General features: G+C 48.5%; 1 protein-coding gene across 4 annotated transcripts in view; it reads left to right on the forward strand.

Annotated features, from left to right (window-relative positions):
* The first annotated feature begins 964 nt into the window (after positions 1 to 964).
* The window catches only part of CIZ1 (CDKN1A interacting zinc finger protein 1), a 60,603-nt gene continuing 44,754 nt past the window's right edge, over positions 965 to 16,813 (forward strand). For 2 of the 4 annotated variants that reach the window (XM_040324799.1, XM_040324802.1), the window contains exons 1-5: positions 965 to 1,327; positions 9,229 to 9,392; positions 9,465 to 9,586; positions 11,116 to 11,282; positions 11,620 to 11,752. In XM_040324799.1, coding sequence (XP_040180733.1) covers positions 980 to 1,327; positions 9,229 to 9,392; positions 9,465 to 9,586; positions 11,116 to 11,282; positions 11,620 to 11,752 — 934 coding nt within the window. In that variant the 5' untranslated portion in view covers positions 965 to 979. Of the gene's footprint in view, positions 1,328 to 9,224; positions 9,393 to 9,464; positions 9,587 to 11,115; positions 11,283 to 11,619; positions 11,753 to 16,813 lie in introns of all 4 variants that reach the window. The other 2 variants (XM_040324800.1, XM_040324801.1) reach the window with 2 other exon arrangements.

Consider the following 16,813-nt stretch of genomic DNA (forward strand, 5'->3'; position numbering starts at 1 on the left):
CACTGATTGTATTTGAAATTGCCCCTGCCCCCTATTAAATCCAATCTGGGGACAAAACCAGGGACAGACTTGGTCCGGGGACAGTGTGCTCAATCAGGGGACTGTCCCCTGAAACTGGGGATGTCTGGTCACCCTACTCTATGGAGATGGTTCACATCTCCACGCTGAACGCCGGCCGCCTGAAAAAAGGTCCTTTTTTTCAGGCGGCTTTCGGCGTTCGGCTAGGAGATGGGAAGCATCTCCATAGAGGGGGTCAATCTGGGGCACATCTAGGCGGACAATACCGGCGTTTTGTCGCCGTAAATCGCGGTACAAAACGTCGCTATTTGTACCGCGATTTGCGGCGACAAAACGCAGCGAATTTGTCTGCCTAGGTGTGAATGGAGCCTAAAGAAAGGGCACGATTGTGCCGTTTCTATAGGACCTGTGCCGTGACCGTCACACGACTCCGGTGAGTCACAGAGCCGGAGTCCACAGCCCTGGAAGGAAGAGAGGTGAAGATGGATGCGGCCACCAGTGGGGACATCGCAGGCTTCGTTTGCACTTAATGGGCTAGTATATTATGCTTTTACTTTGCAGGAAAATAAAGCCCACTTTTTACTACAGGTAAGACTATATTAAGACTTACCTGCATGGTTTAGGACAGGGGTAGCCAACCTGTGGCACACCAGCTGTTGCAGAATTACAATTGTAACTGCCAACCCCATCATGCCTCTGGGGTTGGCAGTTACAATTACACAACGATTTACCGTAAATTAAACATTTTGACTTTAGAAACACAGAGAAGTACAGAATCCAATTTTCTCACACACACACTACAACCCATAGAAGGATTTCTGCACAGGGCTCTCCTCAGTGTGTGTCCTCCATTATATTCCCCTCACCTCATATCTGGGGACACTCAGGGAGGTGACACACCCGGAAGTGTCGTACACATTGAGCGTTCTCCTCCTGAGCATTGTAAGATAATGAAAAGTGTATGAGGAAATGTGTCATTGTTTTATCAGAATTACAAGGCTGGACGGGGTCTCCTGCGTTATCACCGGTACCGGCCCATAGACGCCGGGAATTACCTCAGAGCAACCGTCCCAAAGTAACGCGAAGCGCTCCTCCGAGACACGTGACTCGCACATCGTCCTCCCGGCCGGCAGAGGGCGCTCATCACAGCGGCGCCGGCTCGGCCCATTGTCTGTGTTGTGCAGAGAGAAAGAGAGCGGGGGAGGACTCGGTGTACGCAGCCCGTTATATAAGGCCGGAGCGGAAGGAGAGCGGAACCGGGAGAAGATCATCACCGGGTACTGCGGGGGAGAGGACGGCTTACCGAAAGGTGTGCACCGATATTATATAGGCTGGACATGTGTGACCGCACTCAAATCATTACATCCCATAGACTGACCATGTATATGACCGCACCAATCTCACCCCGTAGACTGACCATGTATGTGACCGCACCGATCTCACCCCATAGACTGACCATGTATGTGACCGCACCGATCTCACCCCATAGACTGACCATGTATGTGACCTCACCGATCTCACCCCATAGACTGACCATGTATGTGACCGCACCGATCTCACCCCATAGACTGGACATGACCGCACTGATCTCACCCCATAGACTGGGCATGACCGCACTGATCTCACCCAATAGACTGGACATGACCGCACTGATCTCACCCAATAGACTGGACATGACCGCACCGATCTCACCCAATAGACTGGACATGACCGCACCGATCTCACCCAATAGACTGGACATGACCGCACCGATCTCACCCCATAGACTGAACATGACCGCACCGATCTCACCCCATAGACTGGACATGACCACACCGATCTCACCCAATAGACTGGACATGACCGCACCGATCTCACCCAATAGACTGGACATGACCGCACCGATCTCACCCCATAGACTGAACATGACCGCACCGATCTCACCCAATAGACTGGACATGACCGCACCGATCTCACCCAATAGACTGGACATGACCGCACCGATCTCACCCAATAGACTGGACATGACCGCACCGATCTCACCCCATAGACTGAACATGACCGCACCGATCTCACCCCATAGACTGGACATGACCACACCGATCTCACCCAATAGACTGGACATGACCGCACCGATCTCACCCAATAGACTGGACATGACCGCACCGATCTCACCCCATAGACTGGACATGACCGCACCGATCTCACCCCATAGACTGGACATGACCGCACCGATCTCACCCCATAGACTGGACATGACCGCACCGATCTCACCCCATAGACTGGACATGACCGCACCGATCTCACCCCATAGACTGGACATGACCGCACCGATCTCACCCAATAGACTGGACATGACCGCACCGATCTCACCCCATAGACTGGGCATGACCGCACCGATCTCACCCCATAGACTGGGCATGACCGCACCGATCTCACCCCATAGACTGGACATGACCGCACCGATCTCACCCAATAGACTGGACATGACCGCACCGATCTCACCCAATAGACTGGACATGACCGCACCGATCTCACCCAATAGACTGGACATGACCGCACCGATCTCACCCAATAGACTGGACATGACCGCACCGATCTCACCCAATAGACTGGACATGACCGCACCGATCTCACCCAATAGACTGGACATGACCGCACCGATCTCACCCAATAGACTGGACATGACCGCACCGATCTCACCCAATAGACTGGACATGACCGCACCGATCTCACCCAATAGACTGGACATGACCGCACCGATCTCACCCAATAGACTGGACATGACCGCACCGATCTCACCCCATAGACTGAACATGACCGCACCGATCTCACCCCATAGACTGGACATGACCGCACCGATCTCACCCAATAGACTGGACATGACCGCACCGATCTCACCCAATAGACTGGACATGACCGCACCGATCTCACCCAATAGACTGGACATGACCGCACCGATCTCACCCAATAGACTGGACATGACCGCACCGATCTCACCCCATAGACTGGACATGACCGCACCGATCTCACCCAATAGACTGGACATGACCGCACCGATCTCACCCAATAGACTGGACATGACCGCACCGATCTCACCCAATAGACTGGACATGACCGCACCGATCTCACCCCATAGACTGGACATGACCGCACCGATCTCACCCAATAGACTGGACATGACCGCACCGATCTCACCCCATAGACTGGACATGACCGCACCGATCTCACCCCATAGACTGGACATGACCGCACCGATCTCACCCCATAGACTGGGCATGACCGCACCGATCTCACCCCATAGACTGGGCATGACCGCACCGATCTCACCCCATAGACTGGGCATGACCGCACCGATCTCACCCCATAGACTGGGCATGACCGCACCGATCTCACCCCATAGACTGGGCATGACCGCACCGATCTCACCCCATAGACTGGGCATGACCGCACCGATCTCACCCCATAGACTGGGCATGACCGCACCGATCTCACCCCATAGACTGGGCATGACCGCACCGATCTCACCCCATAGACTGGGCATGACCGCACCGATCTCACCCCATAGACTGGGCATGACCGCACCGATCTCACCCCCATAGACTGGGCATGACCGCACCGATCTCACCCCCATAGACTGGGCATGACCGCACTGATCTCACCCCCATAGACTGGGCATGACCGCACCGATCTCACCCAATAGACTGGACATGACCGCACCGATCTCACCCAATAGACTGGACATGACCGCACCGATCTCACCCAATAGACTGGACATGACCGCACCGATCTCACCCCATAGACTGGACATGACCGCACCGATCTCACCCAATAGACTGGACATGACCGCACCGATCTCACCCCATAGACTGGACATGACCGCACCGATCTCACCCCATAGACTGGGCATGACCGCACCGATCTCACCCCATAGACTGGGCATGACCGCACCGATCTCACCCCATAGACTGGGCATGACCGCACCGATCTCACCCCATAGACTGGGCATGACCGCACCGATCTCACCCCATAGACTGGGCATGACCGCACCGATCTCACCCCATAGACTGGGCATGACCGCACCGATCTCACCCCATAGACTGGGCATGACCGCACCGATCTCACCCCATAGACTGGGCATGACCGCACCGATCTCACCCCATAGACTGGGCATGACCGCACCGATCTCACCCCATAGACTGGGCATGACCGCACCGATCTCACCCCATAGACTGGGCATGACCGCACCGATCTCACCCCATAGACTGGGCATGACCGCACCGATCTCACCCCATAGACTGGGCATGACCGCACCGATCTCACCCCATAGACTGGGCATGACCGCACCGATCTCACCCCATAGACTGGGCATGACCGCACCGATCTCACCCCCATAGACTGGGCATGACCGCACCGATCTCGCCCCCATAGACTGGGCATGACCGCACCGATCTCACCCCCATAGACTGGGCATGACCGCACCGATCTCACCCCATAGACTGGGCATGACCGCACCGATCTCACCCCCATAGACTGGGCATGACCGCACCGATCTCACCCCCATAGACTGGGCATGACCGCACCGATCTCACCCCCATAGACTGGGCATGACCGCACTGATCTCACCCCCATAGACTGGGCATAGTTCCATGTCCGGGGGAGGGGAGTGATGTGGGAAAGGATAACATGTGAGTACGTTTCGCACATCATGGATGGGGGGGGGGGGGTGGCGGATGCAGCAGATTGTCCATGTGTCGGTTTGGTGCTCACCTCCTTTGTCACATGACCATTGTATGACCGACCGCACAGGAGGTGGGATCAGATCATACATCACGTGGGGTGACATATCTAATTGCTAAGGACCTGTGAGCCATGTACTGCCAATACACAAAGCTGCACCCTCTTCCTTATTTTACAGAGGAAGGTTTGTAGTATGGTATATGAGGTGGGCACATGTACAGTGGGGGAGGGGGGGGGAATTTGATACCCTGCTTTGTACGTTTGTCCACTAACCATGAGATGATCAGTTTATAATTTTATTGGTAGGTTTATTTTCTCAGTGAGAGACAGAATTACAACAAAAATATCCAGAAAGATGCAAAGTGGCAAAACCCATGTTGGCAATCAGAGGTCAGATGTTTCTTGTAGTTGGCCACCAGGATTGCACACATCTCAGGAGGGATTTTGTCCCACTCCTCTTTGCAGATCCTCTACAAGTCATTAAAGCGGAGTTCCGGCCACAATTTCACTTTTTAAATATAAATACCCCTGTAATACACAAGCTTAATGTATTCTAGTAAAGTTAGTCTGTAAACTAAGATCCGTTTTGTTAGGTTGTTACAGCATTTAGACACTTTATAAAATAGAAATTGACTGGGGCCATCTTAAGTGTGGGCATCATGAAGCCAGACTGTATGACTTCCTGGATTTCAGCCTTGCAAATCTCGCACATGCTCAGTGCTGCACAAGCAGTGTAATAGGTTTCAGATCAGGTTTCAGCACCTGTACTGTCCAAGTCACATGATTCTTTGAGACTGGGGAGTGCGCAGACTCCTGGAAAGTTACACCCACTACATTCCCAGGAGTCTGTGCGGTGTAGGTTAGGAAGCATTAGGCACCTAGGTGCAGGAAGTGGGAAGATTAACTATTCTGCCTAGCAACAACACTTTGAAGGCATCTAAAAAAAAATATTTTTTTTCGTAAAGGACTAATGACATTTTTTTAAAACTACTGATGTAATGTTATATTTATGGGTGGAACTCCAGTTTAAGGTTTCAAAGCTGATGTTTGGTAACTCCAACCACATATTTTCTATGGGATAAGGTCTGGAGACGGGCTAGACCACACCATGACCTTAATGTGCTTCTTCTTGAGCCACACCTCAAGCCATGCTGGAATACCCATCCACGACCCATTTTTATTGCCCTGGCTGAGAGGAGGTTCTCACCCAAGCAGAAAAACGCCTCCCCTTAGCAGAAAAACGCCTCCAAAGCATAATGTTTCCACCTCCATGTTTGACGATGAAGATGGTGTTCTTGGGGTCATAGGCAGCATTCCTTCTCCTCCAAACACAGTGATTTGAGTTGATGTCAAAAAGCAAGATTTTGGTCTCCTCTGAATCATTCAGATGTTCATTAGCAACTTCAGACGGGCCTGTACATGTGTTCTCCTGAGCAGGGGGACCTTGTGGGCGCTGCAGGATTTCAGTCCTTCATGGTGTAGCGTTACCAATTGTTTTCTTGGTGACTATGGTCCCGGCTGCCTTGAGATCAGTGACAAGATTCTCCCGTGTATTTCCGGGCTGATTCCTCACCGTTCTCATGATCATTGAAACTCCCGAGGTGAGATCTTGCATGGAGCCCCAGACCGAGGGAGAATGATTTTGTGTTTCTTCCCTTAGCGAATAATCGCACCAACTGTTGTCACCCTCTCACCAAGCTGCTCGGTGCCACTGGAGTCCTCTTCTACTCCTCCATGATGACATCACAGAGCTGGTGGGTTTTGGAGACTTTGTGCTCCTCCACCTTCTCTTTGAGGGTGTCCACAGATGCTCAATAGGGTTTAGGTCTGGAGACATGCTTGGTCAGTCCATCACCTTTACCTTCAGCTTCTTTAGCAAGGCAGTGGTCGTCTTGTAGGTGTGCTTGGGGTCGTTATGTTGGAATACTGCCCTGCGGCCCAGTCTCCGAAGGGAGGGGATCATGTTCTGCTTCAGTATGTCACAGTACATGTTGGCATTCAGGGTTCCCTCAATGAACTAGCTCCCCAGTGCCAGCAGAACTCATGCAGCCCCAGACCAGGACTCTCCCACCACCATGCTTGACTGTAAGCAAGACACACTTGTCTTTGTACTCCTCACCTGGTTGCCACCACACACGCCTGACACCATCTGACCCAAATAAGTTTATCTTGGTCTCATCACACCACATGACATGGTTCCAGTTATCCATGTCCTTAGTCTGCTTGTCCTCAGAAAACTGTTTGCTGGCTTTCTCGTGCATCTTTAGAAGAGGTTCCTTCTGGGACAACAGCCATGCAGACCTATTTGGTGCATTGTGCGGCGTATGGTCTGAGCACTGACAGGCTGACCCCCAACCCTTCAACCTCTGAAGCAATGCTGGCAGCACTCATACGTCTATTTCTCAAAGACAACCTCTGGATATGACGCTGAGGACGTACACTCAACTTCTTTGGTTGACCATGGTGAGGCCTGTTCTGAGTGGAACCTGTCCTGGTAAACCGCTGTATGTTCTTGGCCACCGTGATGCAGCTCAGTTTCATGGTCTTGGCAATCTTCTTGTAACCCAGGCCATCTTTATGTAGAGCAACAATTATTTTTTTCAGATCTTCAGAGAGCTCTTTGCCATGAGGTGCCATGTTGAACTTCCAGTGACCAGTATGAGAGAGTGAGAGTGATAACACCAAATTTAACACACCTGCTCCCCATTCACACCCGAGACCTTGCAACACTAACAAGTCATATGACATCCGGGAGGGAAAATGGCTAATTGGACCCAATTTGGACATTTTCCCTTAGGGGTGTACTCACTTTTGTTGCCAGCAGTTTAGACATTAATGGCTGTGAGTTATTTTGAGGGGACACAAATCCTCCTCCCAAATCCCCCCCCCCCCCACTTCTGTCTTCTGGGAGACACACAGGTCCCAGAAGACAGCAGGGACCAATCAGAACGTGCATGTGCAATAGGGAACCAGGAGTGAAGCCAAAAGTCTTCACTGCCTGGTTCCCTTACCAGGAATGGCAGCACCCAGGAGTAGATCCAAAGATTGGCTGGGGTGCTGACATTACAGGCTCCCTGGACAAGTAAGTGTCCATATATTAAAAGTCAGCAGCTGTAGTATTTGTAACTGCTGACTTTTCTACGCCGTCGGAACTCCGCTTTAAGTGGTTAAACCTCCATGTCAGACCAAGTTTATTCCTTCGATCTTAAAACAAAACTTTATAGTTCTTGCAGACAATGTTGTGAAAAACTTGTCAGGTTGCCCTTTTTCTTTTGACAGCTGAGTGAACAGAGAACTCTACACTTGTTACATGAATGAATCGGAAATAAAGATCTTTTTTTTTTTTTTCACTATTTATCGTGCAGTTCTACTTGGGACCGTGTATATGATCAGCACAGGGCCAATTGTCACTGTCCAGTCAGAGGGTCAGGAGCCTGAAGCCTCATAGGACAGTCAGAGTAGAATGAAATCTCCTACAAGCTTTTACCAGACACTGATAGAAATCACAAGACTGCTGATGAGAAACGGTAGTTGGCAGTTTATATTTACTAAATCCTATTTCATTTTCATGTTCTGTGTACTGTGAGGCCAGATATAGTGAATGCAGGGTCCTGGGTTTAGTAACACTTTTAGAAAACTGAAGGCATTTGCACTGCAGGCAGAAATGGCTGCTGACTGCAAGGTAATGGGTAAAAATGCTTAGGCTTGTGAGCCTCCAACAGGACTGTTACTGGCAGGATCTCCAGGTATGAAAATTTGAAACCGATTCACAAAAGATATGCTGAAGAAAACTGTACCACGAGGCATGATGCCAAACATACTGAAAATTAGATTTAGGGGTTCTATGGATATTGTGACAGGAAGTCAGGTAAATCTGTGGGTGTTGTCACAGATGGGAGATACATTTATGCCTTGTTTAGACAATACACCAATTGTTGTTATTAGGCGGTGGCTGCAGAAGTAGCCAGAAAAGGTTTAAGGGCGTTGAAAAACTTCAGCTGTTCAGAATGAGGCAATTAAGGTCTCTATAAGTAATCCAGAGGATTACCACTGATTTGCTGCATCCTGAGGCTTTGTGAGTGAAGGAGAGCAGTAGCTGAAAGTCTTCTGAGGAGGTGAGGTGGTGATTTTTTTCTGTGTGATAAAAAAATCAAAAAGAGACTATTGTTTTTCTGCTGTATGACCAGCAGTGTCTGCCCAGCACTAGGCTGTGCCAGACTCCATAGATAGGTTACTGTGTTGTGAAGGTAGACGTCCCAAGTGGCCAGGGTTTATTTTATGTTTGATTTTGTTTATGCTGTTTGGATACTTGCACTTCTTTTCAGCAAGATAGAGGAATAAACCAAAATCGTTGTTTTCAACCGTCTTCGACTGCCTGTGTGTAAATTCAGTGTGTAGTGAACCCATGCAGGGGGTCACACACCCCGCTACCGAGCGTTACCTTACAATATATAAGGGTTGAAATGACGCCTTTTCTTTTTCCTTAGGCAGTTAGCCAACATGTTTAACCAGCAGCAACAACAGTTCCATCAGCTGATCCAACTTCAGCATCTTCTGCAGCAGCAACAGCACCAGCACCAGCACAATGTACAACCAGCAGCACACCACCCACCCACTACGCAGCACCCTCTGCCTGCCCAGCATGGTGGCTCCAGGTGAGGATATTCTGCATCCTGTGATCTGTCAGTTTCCCTTACAGGCCTTTTACTAACTGCTTCTTTTTACAGGTCTATTACAAATCAGGTCCAGCAGTCGCAGCAAATGTTGAACTTGCGACAAGCCAGCCCTGCCAGGCTTCTCAACGCTCATCCCATGATACAGCGAGCTCTACTAATGCAGCAAATGCAAGGTGAGTTTACACACTTGGGATTCTGAGAATTTTTGTCTTGCCCAAAAATGTGGCTAAAAATCTGCTTGCCTATAAGAAACCTAACAGCCCAAAATGGAGCTAATAAGAGAAGTTCATTGTTGGGTTTACAGGCTCAATTGATGAAGCCTAAGGAAATGTATAAAAAAATGAGGTCTTGTTCATACGTGGGACGATCGATGGGTACCCCTTTGCAAATCCCCTTTGCTTTGGTGCTGTCATCTTGCTTCTGTCTTAACTTGGCGACTCTCGAATCTTTACCCGAATGCAGCCATTAGTCAGAAAGATCTAAGCTCCTGTCCTAAATCCTATAGGTTGGTTATTCTCAGAGTAGTGTAGGATCAGGGTGGCAGCTTTGGAGATTGCACATTTGTAAACAGTCTGCAATGACATTTCCCATATTTCTGCCCCCACAGGTTATAACTGTTTAAAATAGAAGTAGTTTTTTTTTCAGATTAATACTTGCATAGCTGGATGCAGCAACTCTCTGCATCGCTGGGCTGTGGAGGGTGCAGGAGTGGCCTGCTCAGACTCTCAGCAGCTCGCTGAAAGGCTGAGCTGGGCACCGGTCCAGGTATGTGGGTGGATCCTGACATATGATCACGATACTTCCTAACCCTGGACCGGCACAGTGACGTCAGCGGGCTACAGCCCGCTGTCTGCTGAAACTAGGTTCACAGTAGTGCAGAACGAACTGCACAGAAGTACTGCCAAACCAGCTCTGTCTCCTTTTATAAGATCTTAAGCGGATGTGCCATGGGGAAAACATATTAAAAGCCAGCAGCTACAAATACTGCAGCTGCTGACTTTTAATATTAGGACACTTACCTGTCCTGGAGTCCAGCGCTGATCGCAGCAGAGCACAAGCGATCGCTCGTCTCTCTGCTGCTCCCCCCGCCATCCACGCTGAGGGAACCAGGAAGTGAAGCGCTGCGGCTTCACTGCCCGGTTCCCTACGGCGCATGCGCGAGTCGCGCTGCGCCCGCTGATTGGCTCACACGCTGTGTGCTGGGAGCCAAGTGTTCCCAGCACACAACGGGTGACAGACGGGAAGTCAGAAAAACCCGTCTTTTGCCCGTAGCGTGTGGCTGGAAGTGGGTGCAAATACCTGTCTTTAGACAGGTATCTGCACCCCCCTCCCCCCTGAAAGGTGTCAAATGTGACACCGGAGGGGGGGAGGGTTCCGATCAGCGGGACTCCACTTTAGGGTGGAGAACCGCTTTAACATTTTTTAGTTCTTTCCCTCTAGTACAACCTTGCTTTATGGCTACTGTAAAATGGTTAAAGCAATACTGCTGTTTTTTTTGTTTGCTTCTCATCCAGAGAGAAGGGAAGATAGCTAAGGAAGGAGCAACAGATCCGCTTTCTTTTCCAGTTGATGCACATATAGCCTAAAGCTGTATCTGATCTTGTATCCACTCACATATTTGCCTGTTCATGTTCTCTATGGTGTCACAGTATTGCAAACATTATTCTGAACTCCCTACTTAGACAAGAATCTATTCTTTTAGCAGGTAATCTCCGAGGTCTCAACATGGTTGCCCCTCCAATGCCGCCCTTCTTTCCCACAGCTGCAAGGCACTCCATTCTGGGCATTCCTCCTATGGGTGTCACTGTGAAGGCTTCAAATAGGACTTTCCCACAACTGCCATTCACACATCCTCGGCATTATCACAAGGTGAGATGAGAAACCATCAAGGCACGCTACATTTAACAATGAACACTTCCTACTTGCACTGTAAGAACATCGCAGCAACCTCAAAGATCCCGGGTGACCAGAATACCCAAGTGCTCTTGTATGCATACACGTCTTGGGTCAATGGGTTGAGTAACTGACGCAAAGTCCTTTCTTCAAAGCCTCCTTATTGGCAGATTAGATTGCCCATCCCAGTAATGGGTAAATAGCGAGGTTGTCTGCATACGCATTTTTCTTTCAACAGGTTTCCACAAATGTTTTACTTTTTGTTAGGAGACACATTGCATATATAACCTCCAAACTTTTGTTCTTCCTGTAGGACCACTACAAAAGCTATGACACAAAGAGAAATGGAGACCCAAGTTCTTCCCTTCCTGAAACCCACTTGGAGCAAACCAATGCTGAACTGCCCCCTACTGCATCTGAGGCTGATGAAAATATCACTTCAGAAGGTAAGACATTCTGCTTAATAATTGACGTTGGGCCTTCACCTTTTTGGCCTTCGATGTCCACTGCTTTCAGAGTGCAGGATTCTGTCATGGGATCTCCTCATTTCATATTTTTTTATTTTTTTTGGAGTGGAGATATTCAAAATGTTAGTCTAGATTTGAGAATGAGGGCTGATCTTCTTCCAGTGGGTACGCATGTTTCTGTGACTAGTATACAGAATTTATATAATGCCAGGAGACCTTAAAGAGCCAAGTCAATACAAGAGGGTTAGGAGGGCCCCATGAGAGCTTACAGTCTAAAAGGGAGTGGCAAGTGGTACAAGAGACAATAACTGCAAGGGATGAGCTGATGAGAGGAAGAAGTGTAGTTTTTAGGTGGAGACAGGATAGTCTATTCTGTAGGGATGCGTTTTCAAAAATCGCCTGAAACCGGACGTAGTAGGAGATAGCTGGACAGATCGGGGAGAAAGGGGTTCCAGATAATGGGAGCGGTTCTAGGGAAGTCCTGCAGGCAAGCATGGAAGGAGGTGATGAGGAAACTAGAGAGCAAGAGGTCCTAGGAGGAGAGTAGATGGTTTTGGGGATATTTTGAGGAGAGGTTAATAATTTAGCTGGGGACTTGTGGATGGCTTTGTATGATGTTAAATAATTTTAAATAGTGTTGTCCCGATACCACTTTTTTTAGGACCGAGTACAAGTACCGATACTTTTTTTTCATGTACTCGCCGAATACCGATACTTTTAATGCCATGTGACGGTTTGACTGATGGGGACTGATAGATGGCACTGACTGATGGGCACTGATAGGTGGCACCTATGGGCACTGGCAGGTGGCTGGCACTGACAGGTGGCACTAATGGCCACTGACAGGTGGCTGGCACTGATAGGCGGCAGTTATGGGCACTGATAGGTGACTGGCACTGATAGGCGGCACTGATGGCACTGACAGCTGGCTGGCACTTATGGGCAGGCACTGAAATGCAGCAATAAATGACATGAGGAAATGCTATGCTGCAGTGCCCATCTTGGTAAACTCTGCACTCGGCATCTATATGGGCTGGGTGTAACAAGATGTCAGCTGCTGGCTTACTGTGGCAAAGTGCAGGGTGTGTGGATGTTGGGATATCCAAGCCGACGGCGACCGCTCCCCCACTGAGGCCGCCCGATCAGCCTACTGATGCCGCCCGCCCACTGAATCTGTTCGCCCGCTCCGCCCACTGAGTGAGTGAGTGAAAAACTTATATAGCGCAGCACATGCGAACTGAATCGCCTCTGGGCCCAATCCGCCTACTGAGTCCGCTCGCCGCCGACCAAGTATCGGGTCAGGCATCGGGAGCATTTGTGCGAGTACAAGTATAGGGACAACCCCAATTTTGACATTTTGGGCTAGTGAAACAAAGTGGAAGGATTTGAGAAGGGGGTTGGGGGCAGACAATGGCAGCATTTTTATTAGACTGAAAGGGGAGTGCCTATGTAAAGGTATGCTCATGAGAAAGGAGTAGGGGGTGTGGGTAAAGAAATGATTATGAGCTCATTACTTGAAAGAGCGAGTTTGAGGAAGTGGTGTAAGTTAGTGATGCATGTGGAAACTTGGTGGGTGAGCTGAGGAGTAGAGATTTGTGTCATCGGTGTAGGGGGTACTGCAAGGTCATCAGCTGACCCTGGGAGGAGCTGTAAATGGAGAATAAAAGGGGTCTGAGGAGGGAGCTATGCAGAAAGCAGAAGAGATGGGAGGTAAAGAATTGTAGATACTGAAGGTGCTCTGAGACGGGTAGGAGGAGAACCAGGAAAGAGCAGTCTTGGCTGCCAAAAGAACAGTTTTTTGGGGGGGGGTTGGTGGTCTACTGCAGTAAAACCAGCGGAAAGGTCGTTTTTTGTCTTGTAAAAAAACATTGTTTTTTATCATGAAAAAAAAGTTTTTCAAACTTCATTTTAAAAAACGACGTTGCCCACACGCCATCGTTTTCTGAAAATGCTCTACCAAAGCACGGTTACGTAAAACACGTACAACGGCACTCTGTTCCATTCAAGCTCCCGTCTCATAACTTACTTCTGAGCATGTGCGGGTTTAAAACACAAAAAACGGCATTTTCAAAAACGACATAAAAAATTGAAGCAGGTTCGAATTTTTTTTTTGGTCGTTTTTCAGAAGACAAAAAACGATTTAAAGCCCACACACGAATATTTTAAATGACGTTTTTTAAAACATTGTTTTATTTCATCACAAAAAACGACCGTGTGTACGCGGCATTAGAGTAGGAGTATAGAGTTATTGGGTCAATGGTGAGTTTTGGAAAGGCAGTTTTAGTGGAGTGTTGCAGGCAGAAGACAGAATGTAGGGGTTGTGTAGGGGTTGTGAAAGTTATTATCTGTGAAATAGAAGCTCAGATGGTTGTAGATTAGCTGTTCTAGAAGTTTTACGTAAACGGGAGCGATGTGGTGGTCGGTTCCAATAAAGGCTTAAAGGATTTGTAAACCCTTGTTTAAAAAACAAACCTATTGTGCAGTTAATTTTGCAAAGTGTGGCCCCGATCCTCATCTTCTGGGGTCACCCGCCGGCTCCTCCTCACATCGGTTAACCCCCTGGGAGGAGCGCACTCCCTGGGGGTTAACTTGCGGGTGCGCTTCCGAGTCCAGCATTTGCGTCTGGACACAATGAGTAAACTAGTGTGAGTAAACTTGCATTGTGACAAGAAGCTATAAACCCCAACCATTGCAAAGTAGAGCCTGAATATGTGTAGGGAGAAATTGCCTTATTACCCTTGGTTATTCCTTGTTTTTTAATGGATGCTTCGGTTTGAGCCCACTGACACCTGTACCCTGCGCTGTGGTATACTGACACCTGTACCCTGCGCTGTGGTATACTGACACCTGTACCCTGCGCTGTCATATACAGAACACACTAGTAATGACCCCTTGTCACACACACCAACACCTTTTTACCTGTTCTGTTGCATACTGACACGTTGCCTGCACTGTTGCATACCAAACACACTGTCACACTTGCAATGCATTGTTTACTGTGAAAATGACAATTGCAGTTTGGGAGTTAACCACAGGGGGCGCTGATGGGGTTATGTGTGACCTAAAGTTTGTTTACAACTGTAGGGGGGTGTGGCTGTAGGTGTGACGTCATTGATTGTGTCCCCCTATAAAAGGGATGACACGATCAATGCTGCCGCCACAGTGAAGAACGGAGAAGCTGTGCTTACACACAGCTTTCCCTGTTCTTCAGCTCCGGGGACCGATCGCGGGACTCCATCGGTGATCGGGTCCCAGTCACGGAGCTTCGGACTGTGTCGCGGGCGCCCCCGCGACCCACGGCTGGGTACTAGCACAGGACGTACATGTGCCCAGCCGTGCCATTCTGCCGACGTAAATGTGAGAGGCAGTGACTGGAGCCACTGCACTCGTGCACATTGCTGGCTCAGGTAAGAAAAGGGGTCTTGGGGGAACTGCAGCACAGAAGGCATTCTGTCGTGTACCGTTGTACAGGCTCCTCTCCTGCTCTGAAGTTGTTTACTCCTCCTGATTTCATTGCACACTAAGCTTCTCATTGTGCCCTAAGCTGGCCATACACCATACCATTTTTCTCATTCAATTACCTTTAAATGTACTTTCAACTGTGTAGTACAAGGGCCTATCTGATTACACACAAATTGCAAGTGCTTAGATTTGACCTCCTATATTATATGGTTTTGGTAAATCTAAAAAAAATCTATAGAAGAAAACTGTATAATGTATAGCCAGCCTTAGTACACAAAAGCATCGGTTCAAAAACCCGCGCATGCTCAGAATCAAGTCAACGCATGCTTGGAAGCATTGAACTTCGTTTTTTTCAGCACCTTGTGTGTTTTGATCCGATCCGTTTTTGAACTGATGGTGTGTACGCACATCAGACCATCAGGCCACTTCAGCAGTGAACCGATGAAAACGGTCCGTCGGACCATTCTCATCGGATGGACCGGTCGTATGTTTGCGGCCTTAGAGGCTGCAGAATGTGAGGACCCACCTCATTTCTTGGCTGGAGGATGTCCAGCATCCATCTAGCTTTTTTACTCAAGTCTTGCTGTCCTTGGTCCACTCCTTTTTTGCATTCATTTCGATTTCAGTTCTTTCAATCATGGAGTCTTGTGTCTTTTTTTTATTTTTTTTATTTTTTTTTATTTTATTGCATCATATAAAAAAAAACTGAAACGCATACAGATTTTGCATATATTGGGTATCAGTCTTGTAACAATATTGCCTAGAAGTTAAAGAATATACAGAACTTATGGCCATTGTCCCTTTCGGGATTTAGTGAACTGAATCAACCAATTATTTTAACAAGTTGGCCATAATAACCATCACAAGTGAACCTGTAGTAAATAGACCGAAAACAGTTGTAACAAAAAATAAAACTTGAAAATAAACTACCTTTTTTAGTACAGGGGTAGGCAACCTTAGAGGTAAAGATCTACTTGAACATGGGAGAAGTCAAAGATCACCGGGCACAGTGTCACAGTTTATACCTCCAATTGCCATACTACCATGTTGCAGTCAATCATGTGTTTAAGTCGGGTGGTAAGGAAGCAACATATCTCCCTGCATGGACAGGAGCCAGCAATACAGAGGAGGCATCGGCTTATGTGGCTCTTGCTTCCTACTACAGTTCCAACCTTACAATTGGTCCCTCTGCATTGCATTGTTTAATGCTCTGGAATGGCGGTTCAGAAAGCCCAATCCACAATCTACTAGTCACCTGGCTGCGATCTACTGGTTGCTGACCCGTTTTAATAATTATCTTTGCTCCCCTCAGTGTAGCCTGCCTGGTAAAATACCTTCCTGTTGGTTCCAGGGACTTCACTGTGTGGTTTTGCAAGGTTAATGCCTCAGCTGGCTACTCCTCCCCCTTTTATTTTTTTAGACTGTGCATAATCGCTGTTGCCCCATTCATTAACATAGATGCACTGTAATTGGCTGGAGGCCGAAATGAGTTTTGCCCATCTATAGAAATGAATGTAGCCACAGCCTAAGTGCCCAGCAGGGTGGATTTGATTTAAATCGCTAATAAAAAGTCTTGAT

Source organism: Rana temporaria, chromosome 9 (genome assembly GCF_905171775.1).
Source record: "Rana temporaria chromosome 9, aRanTem1.1, whole genome shotgun sequence".
NCBI lineage: Eukaryota > Metazoa > Chordata > Amphibia > Anura > Ranidae > Rana > Rana temporaria.